Below are 13993 nucleotides of genomic sequence, written 5' to 3' on the forward strand. Positions count from 1 at the left end.
CAGAAGGTATAAGCCCTCACAGTTCTCTTACCCAGTCTCTGTTCCTGACGTCCATTCCCTTCTCCCTCGCCTCAAGCTCATCCTTCTCTGTCCACAGTCGTGCGTGCTTCCTGGGCACATCCTCTTGGATTTTGTTTTCTCAGCCCTTGTCAAAGGTCTTCATTGGAACAGTAATGATCACAGTCATTAACCGTGGCTCTGTATATCCCAAGTGTACGTTTGAGTGTGGCATCATCCATGACTAAGACATCAGGGTAAGACTCGTAGTAAGGGCTTAAATTGGACAAATTTGGGTTTAAGAAGGAAATAGGCAAGAACTGGCTTACCGAGAGAGTGGTTAGCAAATGGAATAGACTTGGTAACCATCTAGCCAGCGCTGAAACAATGGGTTATTAGAGAAGATTATATATTTTTATGGATGTGGATGATATGTGGTAATGGACATGGAACTGGGTAGTTTAGGCCCGTATGGTCGCTTGTTGTCTCCCCCGTTCCTATGTTCTTATTAGGAAATTGTTGCGAGTTGCAACTAACGCTGAAAGTTTATGTCGTTTATACATGTTGGGGGAGCGAAGACAATTCATTTCATTTATGTTAGAACGCGGTGTGGGGGTTAAGCACCGGCATGTTTTGTTTATTTGCCCGGGGAGTAACAAAACAACTTTATTCAAACCAGTAAGCAAAGAAAAAACACATGAATGCGTCTTCATTCTAAATTGATATGAGGCGGAAGAGGGGTAGGGGTGGGGAGAGTCTGAATATTTTCATATTTGGGAACGATTACAATATCCTTTATCTTAGGTACCAAAGTCAACACCAACACAGTCTTAACTTGTGGGTCTATTGCAGAAAGCAAACGTAATGGTCGACATGCCTGGTCCGAATGTCCAAAGTTATATAGTAAACAAATTCGTAAACACCCTTCCGGACGTAATTGTGTTTTCATAAATGGAATTATTTCTGCACCTTGAACCTTTCCTTGTACATTCCTCCTTCTCTTGCTCCTCCTTTTCTCTTCCTCCTCCTCCTCCTCTCTTCCTTCTCTCTTCCTCCTCCTCTTCCTCCTCTCTTCCTCCTCTTTACTTTCTCTTCTTCCTCCTCCTCCACTCTTCCTCCTTCTCTCTTCCTCCTCCTCTTCCTTCTTTCTTTGTCCTCCTTTTCTTCCTCCTCCTTCTCTCTTCCTCCTTTTTTTCCTCCTCCTCATCGCCTTGCTCGTCCTTCCACTCCTCGTCCTTCCACGTGTCCGTCCTCACCCCCACCCTCCTTCTCCTCCTCCTCCTCCTCTTCTTCTTCCTCTTTCTCTTCCCTATCCTCCTCCCCATCCTCTACTTCTTCCACTTCCCCTTCACCCTCATATTTTCTCTTCCTCCTCCTCACCTTCCCCCCTTCCTCTTACCTCCCCTTCTACCCCTTTTCTTTCTCCTCCTCCTCCTCCTCCTCGTTTTCCTTCCCCCTCCTTTCCTTTCCTTCCATGCTTTTGTTCATTCACTCTCTCATCTCATTCCTTCTGATTCGCAAACATTCATGTTTATCATACTTCTCCTTATTGATCTTGTTCTTCTTCGCAGTCTTCGCTCTCTCTCTGACTCACACTACTACTATTACTACTACTACTACTACTACTACTACTACTACTACTGCTACTATTACTACTACTATACTACAACAATAACCACACCTCCTCCTCCTCTCCCCCTCCCCACCAGTCACCCAGTCCTCCCCACCCCTTCCCGTCCTTTCTCATTTCCTTCCCTCCCCTTTCCTCCTTCCTTCTCCCTCTCTCTTCCTTCTCTTCCTCCTTCCTCTCCCCTTCCTCCTTCCCCTCCTCCTATCTCTTCCCCTCCTCCTTTCCCCTCCTTTTCCCTCCCCATTACTCATCCATCCTTCTCATTCCCTCTCCCCCATACCTCTCCTTCCCCTCCCCTTTCCCCTTCCCTTCCTCCTCTCCTCTCCCATATCCCCCTCCTTCTCCTCCTGCCCTTTTCTGCTTCCCTTCCCCGATCCCCTCTCCTCCTTGTTTCCCTTACTCCCCCGGCGTGGTTCCCCTGATCCTTAGGATCCGGCGGTCCTTGTGCTCTCTTATCTTCTTCCTAACCCTATACCCTCCAGCCCCCCCCCTCTCTCTCTCTCTCTCTCTCTCTCTCTCTCTCTCTCTCTCTCTCTCTCTCTCTCTCTCTCTCTCTCTCTCTCTCTCTCTCTCTCTCTCTCTCTCTCTCTCTCTCTCTCTCTCATCCTCTTGCTCCCCTGCGATCCTCCTGATCCCAGGCAATCTCTTGCCTCACTAATCCTCCGTCCCTCTCTGAACACCCTACAGACGTTCTTTCCCTCTCTCTCTCTCTCTCTCTCTCTCTCTCTCTCTCTCTCTCTCTCTCTCTCTCTCTCTCTCTCTCTCTCTCTCTCTCTCTCTCTCTCTCTCTCTCTCTCTCTCAAAAGTCAGTCATTCCATATCTTTGTTTTATTGCCTCTTCTTTCCCTCTCATCCCTTGCTCCTACACTCCTTCCTCCTTTCCCTCCACCTCTTACTCTCCTTCCTCCTCATCTTTTTTCCATCTTTTGCTCATTTTCCTCCTCCTCCTCCTCCTCCTCCTCCTCCTCCTCTTCTTCTCCTCCTTATTTTCCTTCTCTCTATCTTCCCCATTATCATCTTTATCATCGTTATTCATATCCTCGTCTTTCTTGCCCTCAAGTCCTCCTCCTCTTCCTCCTTCTCGTCCTCCTCCTCTTCTTCCTCCTCTTCTTCCTCTTCCGTTCTCCTTCAATCAGATTTATCGTCCTTCAAACAATTTTCCTCTCCCAGCCCTCACCCGTCATCATTTCTCATTCTATTTTTTCTTTCACTAACTCTCCATTACCTCCTCCCCTCCTTCCTCCTCCTCCACCTGCTGCTGCTGCTGCTCCTCTTCTTCCTCCTCTTCTCCATCCTCCTCCTCTACGTCCGCTCCTCTTCTCCATTTCTTCCTCTTCTTTTTCTACCTCCTTTTCCAACCCCTCTTCCTCCCGTACTTCTTCACTTCCTCCCCTTCTTCCTTGTTTCCCTCTTATTCTTCCTCCCTCCTCTTCCTCCTTCACCCCTCTCCTCCTCCTCCACTCCATCATTACGATCATCACCATCATGATTATGATGATGATCATCGTCATCATCGTCATCACCCTTATCATGACCCTCATCATCATCGTCATCACCATCAACATCATCACCATCATCATCATCATCATCATCATCATCATCATCATCATCATCATCACCATTATCATCATCATCATCATCATCATCATCATCATCATCATCTTATTCTGCATTGCCAACTTGTACCTCCTTTGTTAAGTCGGTATATATACCCACGCATTCAGTGTTCTTAAGACGCGACGGCTTTCACCAGTGCAGCTACTTTTTCCACAAAAGGTAAAGGAGAGATTTGGGAAAGTAGCTAAACAGATACACACACACACACACACACACACACACACACACACACACACACACACACACACACACACACACACACACATATATATATATATATATGTATATATATATATATATATATATGTATATATATTTCTAATTATTCTCTTGTCATAAAAGAATGCTGAGTATTTCCGTACTGAAGCAACGCGCCCCCTGGCGTATGCCGTCCTATTCGGAGTAATGTCTCTAAGGTCTGTAAATTATTGATTAAATAAAACATGCGGTCAATACCCCACATGGGGTAATGTGAAAAAAATGGAGGAAATATATTTAAAGTTGATAAAGGTCTTCAGCCCGGCCTGGGGATCAAGTGTCAACCTATCGGGGCTGCACCTCCAGACGAAGGCAGGGTTTGAAGACGTGTTCTCTGTCCTTATACTAGGATGTGCGAATTTTTCACTGCAAGGGCCACATTCAGATATTCGCAATTTCAGAGGGAAAAAAATAATGTGTGTTTATGTGTGTATATATATATATATATAGATACATATATATATATATATATATATATATATATATATATATATATTGAACCAAAATAAGAATTTTTTAAAGTAAGGACATTCATTTTTATTAATTTATATTTTATGATAACATAAATTTATGACTTGATCTTGGCGGATCGTATTAGTTTGGACTTGAATCGTTAACTTGAGTTACTTGCGTCCGCATACCACAGTTACAACAAATGTAACCTCGCTTAACCTCGTATCTCCTCAGGTTTGGATAATTTGCTTTAGGGCTGAGTATCAACATTCCTCCTTAAGCTTGTTTCAGTAGCTACTCTACAGTTCCTACGACGAACGTAACAAAGGTCCTAGACAAATTTAGATTTTTGAAAGAAATAGGCAAGTACTGGTTTACCAGCAGAGGGGTTAACGAATAAAATAGACTTAGTAAACATGTAGTGAGCACTGAAACTATTGGCTGTTTTAAGAGAAGATAACTTTATGGATAGGAACGATAGGTGGTAATGGACATGGAACTGCCAAGTGTAGGCTTTATGGTCTCTTACAGACTCCTCCATTCCTATGTTCTTATGTTCCATAAGTTTGGATCATTTGGTCTAGGCTGAGTATCATCATTCCCGTTTAATTTTGTGTTTCAGTAGCTCCCTCCAATGCTCTTACGACGACTATAATTAAGATTTTCTTTTTCTTTTTCTTTTGGCAGAACACCTGATGAAGCAGCTGGACGACTACGTGGCCCAATACCCGAAGGTCAAGATCCTCCGCCTGCCGAAGAGAGAAGGGCTCATCCGAGCCCGTCTCGCCGGGGCCAAGGAAGCCACGGCCCCAGTCTTGACCTTCCTCGACTCTCACTGCGAATGCACACAAGGTCAGACTGTTGTGACAACCCATTTTCTTTGACCTTTCTTCATTTGGCCACCCTCCTCCACCTCCTCCTCCTCCGCCGTCCCTCACCGACCATGCACTCTCTTTGTGTTCCAGGAACAATTTCGGTTTGGCGTTTCCATCGGCCAAAGAAGGGTTTGATTTCAATGTCTTTGTCCAGGCAGGGTTCTTTCAAACATGGCATTCCTTTCATCGCGTTTTCTTCTTCTTCTTCTTCTTCTTCTTCTTCTTCTTCTTCTTCTTCTTCTTCTTCTTCTTCTTCTTCTTCTTCTTCTTCTTCTTCTTCTTCTTCTTCTTCTTCTTCTTCTTCTTCTTCTTCTTCTTCTTCTTCTTCTTCTTCTTCTTCTTCTTCTTCTTCTTCTTCTTCTTCTTCTTCTTCTTCTTCTTCTTCTTCTTCTTCTTCTTCTTCTTCTTCTTCTTCTTCTTCTTCTTCTTCTTCTTCTTCTTCTTCTTCTTCTTCTTCTTCTTCTTCTTCTTCTTCTTCCCGTTTCTGTCGGGCCGTGAGCGCTCATTATATCTGTGCTTCACTTTCTCTATTCAACACGAAACATCTGCTTTTGTTTTGTGTGCCAGTCTCTCTCTTCTCTTTCCTTTTAGATTTTGCTCTCTTCTTATTCTCTCTCCCCTCTTTTCTTCAAAGGATTACAAAGGGAGAGCATGCCAACAGAGACCTTTTGGTCCATAACTAGGTCGGATACGAAAAAAAAAAATAGAAAAAAAATATGTATAATTAAATAGATTAATAAAAAATAAACAAGTAAATAAAAAAATAAATAGGTAATGATGAATAATAAATAGATTAATGATAATAATCCATAAATAATTAATAGATAATAATTCATAATAATAGATAAAGTAAAATAAATGGCAGGCATTACAGGATATTGCTTAGGTGCTAATCTAAATGATTCTTAAAACTTCGAGCTGTACTACATTGCACTGCCTCTGCAGGAAGTTTATTCCATTCATTTACTACACGGTTGGTGAAGTTGTTTCGACCCATTTCCAAATTAGATTTACTTCCTGACAGTTTGAGACCATTATTTCTTGCCTGATTCGCATACAGCGCGAAGATTTCGTCATTTTTGGTGTTGTCAATTCCCTTTAGAATCTTAAAGACCTGTATCAAGCCACCCCTGAGTCTTCCTCTTTCCTTCTCTTCGTTTTTTTTTTTTTTTTTTTTTTTTTTTTTTTTTTTTTTTTAAGAATCTGCCTTCACGTCGGCCTGCCTGTCTCTGCAGCTCATTGAGACCTTGTTTTTGTTTCACGACAACCCGAGGGAATTTTGCGCCCTTCTTCTTTGTCATTGGTCGCTATTGTTGGCCCTTCGCCGTTGGGCGGCCACTTGTTGATATTGCTTGCCAGTCTTCGTTTTACATAATAAATATAGTTTGCTGGTCTATTTCAGAGTGCAGTCTCATATATATATATACTTTTTTATTCTAATTTGTACAAAAAATTGTAAAATCTTGAGTCTATTTCAGGGTGCATTCTCTTACTATATAAATTATTTTTTTCTTACAGTTTAAAGCTGTTGCTCAAAATACTGAAACATTTTGAATGAAAAAAATAATGTGATGTATCGTTTTAGTTATATGGTGACAAGTATATGAACGACATGTCATTTCAAGATGGGGAATCCTGGTTAAAAACCAGGCGAAAATATATGTGATTATGTTGTTGATACATAATTAAATGTTTGGCAAATCATAGGAATTTGCTCGCTTTTTACCGTGAAGATAAAAAACGAATGATGGAAATTCAATCACAGAGTTCATGTCTTGTAAACATTCTTCATTTACCGGAAGCACAAGACTAATCATGTCATCAAACACCCCACCAGTCAATCAAAGCACATGAATAATGAAATAATTAGAAAAGAGTAATTGTGTTCTTGTTTTTCATATACAATTGTGTGTGTGCGCGCGTGTGTGTGTGTGTGCGCACGTTTGTGTGTGGATGGTTGGATGTGCGTGTGTAAGTGGGTGGGTGGTTGGGTGTGTTTGTGGGTGGTTGGATACTTGTGTGTATGTGTGTGTGAGTAGATGCTTGTGTTTATGTGTATGGATAGGTGAGTGTATGTGAATTTATGTGAGTGTATGTGAGCATACGTTTATACATTGTGTTTAGGTGCCTTTCTAGCTTATTTATTTATTTATTTATTTATTTTTTTGCGGTGAGTTATCAACTGGTTTTGTGATTTTGTGTCAAAGCTGCATAATGAGGCTCAAATGTTTCAGATCGTGAAAGTACATTTTCAGAAGGTGTTGGACGTTTTGTCTGTTTGTTTAGTGTGAGTAGAAGGGACTGAAACATGTATTGTGAGTTGTCTCGTTTAAGTCGACTTCAAGAACGAATTCCCGGAAACTGTGACGTCATTGCGGACTTCTTTGATTATCTATCCATTTATTCATATATGTATGTATTAACTTATATTCATATATCCATTCCTTTATTGATATATTTATCTACTTTTTTCCTTTGTCAAACCTCTTGCTGCCTGCTTCCTTCTGCGTCATGTACTCTATATTGATTTGACCTTGAAAATAAGTCATTCATTCCGTTCACACTAAGGAATCTCCCCGCCCCGTCTCACGTACCCCTTAGTCTGCCTTTTTGCCTCTTTCATATTTAATCCACTTTTCATTTAGCAGAGGAGGGATACTTCTCGCAGTTCAGGGGTGAGCCCCTTGTAGCGTGTAGAGAAGTGTTTCTCGATTTTTCAAGCTTTGCGGAGCTTTTACATCGACTTGTAAATTCAGGGGACCCCTCGATACGGGATCAAGTAGAATGTAGTCGCTTGGAATTAGAACTGTTAGTAAAAGGTTTTCTTTTTACAGGAATCTGTGGTTATTGTCAGGTTGTTTGCGTTGTACGAAAATGACACAAAAATAAAATAAAAGAAATTCGTGCGTATGTAAGAAATGGAAAAATAAAGTAAACTTAGGAAACAAAATGATTAGATTTTCAAAATTGTAAACTACCCGGTCAGCGGTCCCCTGGGGATCTGCCGTCAGCTGATTTTATTAATTTGAGAGAGAACAGCCAACCCCCTCCCCCTCCCCTCCCGACTTCGTCGTATAGCCTTAGCTACTCATTGCACGCGGATCTCGAGTGCCCACTTTGGTAAGAGTTCTTCATCGATTTTGAGTTTTTTTTCGTTCGTGTTTTGGCGTCCCGCGGCGCCGTCTCTTAACGGCCGCTCCATGACCGATGAGCAGAATTGCCGCTGGCATTCCAGGCAATTAGCTCATGGCTACTGACGTTCCCTTGACTTCTGAAGTTGTTAAATGGACAATTTCATGGACGGTGGTCACGACACAAAGATGGATGTCAGGCTTACTCGTAAGAGCGTGTGTCCTTGTCTTAATAGCACTCTGGTACTTGCCTTGCCTAAAACCCTAATCCTTAATCGATATCCGAATCGGACTGAACATGAGAATGGAGGAGGTTGCAAGAAACCATAAGGCCAGCACTGGGTAGTTCCATCCACATCTTATCATCCCCTATACATAAAGTTATCTAACTTTCTCTTAAAACAACCAATAGTTTCAACGCTCAGTACATGATCACTTAGAGTGGATTTACACGATCTAACGGTCCGTCGAACGCGGTTTGACAGACACGTGTTTAAAGTGATGTGTGAACGGGGTATTTGGTTGTCGAACCGCGTTCGACGAACCGTTAGAACCGTGTAAATCCTCTCTCAAACTACCCCACCCGTTAACCACTCTATCGGTAAACTGAACTACAGTTGTGGAACAAAATTAAAGATATATCAAAATATATCACCTTCATGGTGATAGCTGCTACTCACACATGCACCTTTATTGCCCAGAGATGATGAGCCGTGACTCGCTGATTCATTTGCAAACTACAAAACTTGTTGATCTCACTCTGCGTGCGTGTGTGCAAATGGGGGTGGGGGTGAATTGTCAATGCACCTGTCGTTAGGAGTGACTGAAATGTCGAGGAACAAATGTAGATATGAATGTGAATTAGCGCGTTCATTCTGCATATCTACTATACATATACATACACATGTACATGTACGTATACATATGCATATACATTTACATATACGTGTGTATATGTACTGGAAATAAATGTAGTGTGTATATGCATATATAGATGTAGTCATGTGTATATACGTTTATCCGAGCATGCATGTGTTTATATATGTAAAAATGAATATGTATGTATATTGGTATGCATATATATATATATATATATATATATATATATATATATATATATATATATATATAAAGTGGGTGTGATTTTGTGTATTACTGTACGTTTGTGTATGTGCCTCTACATTTCTAGGTAATCTTAGGTTTATGATGTATATCGTGTATATATATGTGTATATGTGTGTGTGTGTATGTATATACATGGATATGTATATATATATATATATATATATATATACATATAATATGATATAAAGTAAATTCATATCAGTATCAGACTTATGATATCAGTATATTTTACAGAGACTCTAACATTTCTATCATAAATCTAGTGTAAATGTGTATCGAACACTGAATTAATTATACCAATATATGAAACCATAATTTCGTCGAATTCTTCATCATATGAGTGCCTTTGTATGGAAATGTAAATATTAAAGAGAATAATTCATTTGCATAATTGTGTTAGGTGTGGAGATTTTCATTCCTTTGGCAAACTTCAGGAATAATACAGTTGATGTTTACTTTTAATTGCAGAAGTGTTGGAGTATATTGTGCATTCACATTTGGGTCGTTTGTGTTTTCGTTGCCATTTACATTGACGAAAGTTTTCCTATTGCTCTTTTATTTATTCGTTGTTTTTTTCGAAACTTCAATATTCGTGGTAGTATTGTGAAGGCTTAAAACTATAAAAAATTTAGTTTAAAAAGGGATATTTGGTTGGCTTTACATAATTCTTTATATATGGTCTCTTTTTACATATATACTCGTATATGTGCATATACAGTATATTTGTAAAAATTGTGAAAAAATTATTTCCAAAAATATCTGTTATCCTTCTGTCAATGACCATTTTGTCCTGTTCCGTCTCTATACATCTGTGTCAGAGGTGCTTTTTTTTTTTTTTTTTTTTTTTTTTTTTTAATGTACTCTTCGGGTTCAAACGTTCTCTTTCCAAAGTAATAGATTACCTTGTAGTTCGTTCTCTTCTGTCACTGTGAACGGACTCCGAGTCTACTAGGGTATGAAACGATTAGATAGAAAATAAGTGCTCAAAGCTTGGGGGAGTACAGTTCAAAAGGATATCACACTGGGCTATTTTTCCTCCGACATCCTACCCCGAACCTCCAGTTGAATAACTAGAATAAGACTTCGCTTTTAGAAATCTAGACTTCTTTAAGAATATTTCAACAGTATGTCTAACATTCGTCTAGGGTCACAAAATCTTAGTTCATCATTCAGCTTTGCTATGTATGACGGAAAGATAATTTGATATTGGGAGATTTGAAAAATAGAATATTGTAACCGAAGTCGTTTTTACTCGAACGAACTCTCAACTGTCGGCGTTGGTGAAGCCCGTGGAAGCCCAGTGTGATAACCCTTTCACTCAGCAGCTTGATGACGGGAATTCGACGCAAACGCCAATGGTGTTTCGTAGCACTGAATGAAATGCAGACATTGGAAAAATATTGTTGGTTCATGGGGGGGCCAGTGAAAGCATAGAGTATTAGATATCGATCATATCGTATTGAGATATGATAATGGACTTGGACGAGTGTCCGGCTCTACCTTGTATTGCTAAATTACTGTTTTGTGCAAAAGAGTATGACGCAGTGGACAGTTTCGTCCTACTTCTGCACTTAGGTTTTGGACACTCATCGATTCCGAACAAGTTATGAGTTCTAAGTGGTATCTTGGCATTTCATTTTTTTTAATCCCAATATGACTCTAAGTGGATTCTTGTGTTATTCTATCTTTGCCTGTAGTTTTGTGTATTTATGAAATTCTTTGTTTTGATAACCTCTATGGGTTACCACTTTCAGTTGTGTTTTTCTAATCAAGGCAGTATATAACAGTGAAATTGTCATAGAACTTTAGATTTCTCTACTCTTATTTTTTTCCCGTATCCTGAAATTCACAAAGTCAGGTCTGAATCGTTCTTTTCCAACAGTTCTTTCTATCATTATAATCGTCAGGTTTTTTTTTCTTTCTTTCTTTTTTGTACTCATATGTAGTGCCCTCTCTCCTTCATACTCGACCGCACCTCATCTTCAACTTTCACGGAGAACCACTGTCAGCATTTTGTGTTTCACACAGTTGTCAGTGTCCTTTATGTGGTTTCCATGGAAGCTTTTTTATTTATTTTTTCCTCTCTTCGGGTAATGAAAAGTGTTGTGGACAAGTAGAAAAAGAAGAATAGATATAAAAGTCGTGGTAGTGTTAATTTCTAGGTTGAGGACTTCTACTACCTAAGCCGAAGGAAAATGCGTCTCTCTCTCTCTCTCTCTCTCTCTCTCTCTCTCTCTCTCTCTCTCTCTCTCTCTCTCTCTCTCTCTCTCTCTCTCTCTCTCTCTCTCTCTCTCTCTCTCTCTCTCTCTCTCTCTCTCTCTCTCTCTCTCTCTCTCTCTCTCTCTCTCTCTCAGGCCACAGAGGTAAAAGTTTAAATGAAAGGAAGCCGTTGTGGCCTGAATCAGAGTTTTCCATTGTGTTCGGAGTGTTGCATTACTGCCTGACGTCATGCGTTTGCTGCAGTGCGCGGGAGGGGCGGGGCGGGGGGGGGAGTGGGAGTTACCCAAGAAGTGCATTCCGAAAGAAAGCAATTGTGTGGAACTCCTAGTGTACTGGTGGAGTTATCGGAAGCGTGCTGGCCTCGCTTTCGCTTATCTGCGGGTTCGAATCCCGCACCCTCTCCGATTCCCAGCAGTGATTGTGACCTGGCTTAACAGTCCCTAAAGCGCATAATAGGGCAAAGGTGATGGCTTCGGCCGCACTTACTCAGCGCCTCCTGGCGTAGGCTCCTCACCTCTAGGAACCCCATTTACGTCAGGTCTAGATTTAAGTAATGATCTATGCTCGACTGGGCTCAATTTATTAGACGTTACACTTCTAGATAGACATTTCATCTATATATTCTAAGACAAAATTTGTATTTTCGCGCGCGCGTGTTTAGATAAGAGAGGAGAAATTAGAAAGTTACTTCATACATCACCGCGGTATGAGATTGTGACTACATAAGTCTTGCACAGGCAACATTTTAGGACCTTAAGTGACATCCCTACGGACCAGAGGCTCGTATAAGTCTTGCATAGACAGTGTATTTTAAGTGACACCCCTACGGACCAGAGGCTCGTATAAGTCTTGCATAGACAGTATAATTTAAGTGACACCCCTATGGACCAGAGCCTCGTAGCAGTCTGGTAGACTAATCTCAACACAAAAAAGAATAAAGAATGTTGATTACTCTCAGTTTCCACTGTCCTTCCTTTCTGCTCCCTTCTTTGACCATCTCTGTGATTCCATCTCTTTGTTCCGATAATATACTCAAGGATAGAAGCTCTGGTTATTGACGTTGTATAGCTCTGGTTATTGACGTTGTATAGCTCTGGTTATTGACGTTGATAATATACCCAAGGATAGAGGCTCTGGTTATTGACGTTGACACAATGGTTACCTCACACATCTATAAATCCACGTTTCACCCAGTCATCACATATTTCGTAATAGATGTGGGTATGGAATTATATTCTGTTAGTGACCGTAATTTACTTCTAGTGAGTTTTGTCGATGCAAATATTTTACATTTGCCCTCTTCTGACCTGCCATGATGTCACATGTATGAGAGTCCTCGAATATTGAGTTGAAATGTCAGGCCCTGTTCACACTAGCGGTTTGAACCGCGCGAAAACCGCGTCAGTAAAAAAAAAAAAAAAAAAAAAAGCTGCGTGGTTGTGTGTGAACGTTTCCATTGGCTTGCATTGTAACTGAAGGACCGCGGTTGAAACCGCTAGTGTGAACAGGGACTCGGGGATTATTCCTGTCGAACCCGAAGGGATTTGGTGCCTAGATTGTATGAGCGCGAGTTTTGCTCTTTGGCATTGTTCTCTGTGTATGTTTTTGTTAACTTTGGGATGTTTCGACATGGTCTGCTCGTGTTGCCTGTTCTTTTGCGATTCCATTTAGTGTCGATCAAAGGTTTTCGTTTTGTAGTTGGGATGAAGTATAGTTTGAGTGTTAGCGAATCCTAGGAATTCGTTCTCAGAAATAATTGTAGAAAGGGATACTCTTATTTTAATTATATGAGAAGTTTAAAGTAGCAGTAAATATGGCGGAATTGCTACTTATATACCGTTTGTTCACAATTGAAATAAAACGCGTGACGTGTGAAGAATATATGTTCTAAGGCAGTGGATAGGGCTGAATGTGATTCACCATAGTCTTGGATCACGTGTTGGACTCGTGATCGACAGTTACTAACCTTCCGGATGAGAGCTCAAAGCTCGTATGACCAATCTATGGGTGATACTGTGACCTTACACGCACACACACACCCAACTCCCCACCCACGAGAGTTGGAGTAACAACCCGCAGCGCAGCGATACTGAAATTATTTCAGCCCTGTGAAAGCGACCATAGACACCCATGGTTACTTGAGAGCACGACGTCGTGTCGTGGACGGCACACGTCCAAAAGTCGTTACGTGTGAAACGAGCCGAAGGGTTAGGAGGAACGACCCATGTTGGAATGCACATGAATTGGCCAATAAATCCAACTTGACAAGGAATGAAGTTCTCCACATCACGTCCAGGCGCTGAGTAGAGAATGCCTCTGTGGCATATCACCTCGTTTAAGATTTCGTTGTTTATCATTATTATTATCTGTTATTACGATTATCATCCCCACTTGTTATGCTCGTTCGTTTGTTTATTATCATTATCATCATTGCATTAAGCACATCATTAGATATTATAATTATTATTATCACATGTTTGTTTAAATGTCATCATTGCATTTGTTCATCATTGTTCTTTTGTCATCGGTGAAGATAACATAAGCACTGTTAAATCCAGCCAAAGGAAATTGTAATGATCGTCCTTGTATATCATAGATTTGTGATATTGGTATGACAAGGGTCTCTCTCTCTCTCTCTCTCTCTCTCTCTCTCTCTCTCTCTCTCTCTCTCTCTCTCTCTCTCTCTC

At 40.7% G+C, this 13993-nt stretch overlaps 1 protein-coding gene across 1 annotated transcript in view; it reads left to right on the plus strand.

The window, feature by feature from the left end:
* The window catches only part of LOC143041459 (putative polypeptide N-acetylgalactosaminyltransferase 9), a gene marked incomplete at its 3' end in the record, with an annotated part of 182772 nt that overhangs the window by 133188 nt on the left and 35591 nt on the right, over positions 1 to 13993 (plus strand). Inside the window, 1 exon segment of the mRNA XM_076213355.1 lies at positions 4643 to 4807. Coding sequence (XP_076069470.1) covers positions 4643 to 4807 — 165 coding nt within the window.

This window comes from Oratosquilla oratoria, chromosome 31 (assembly GCF_046742065.1).
Source record: "Oratosquilla oratoria isolate Oo_2021 chromosome 31, ASM4674206v1, whole genome shotgun sequence".
In the NCBI taxonomy this organism is placed as follows: domain Eukaryota; kingdom Metazoa; phylum Arthropoda; class Malacostraca; order Stomatopoda; family Squillidae; genus Oratosquilla; species Oratosquilla oratoria.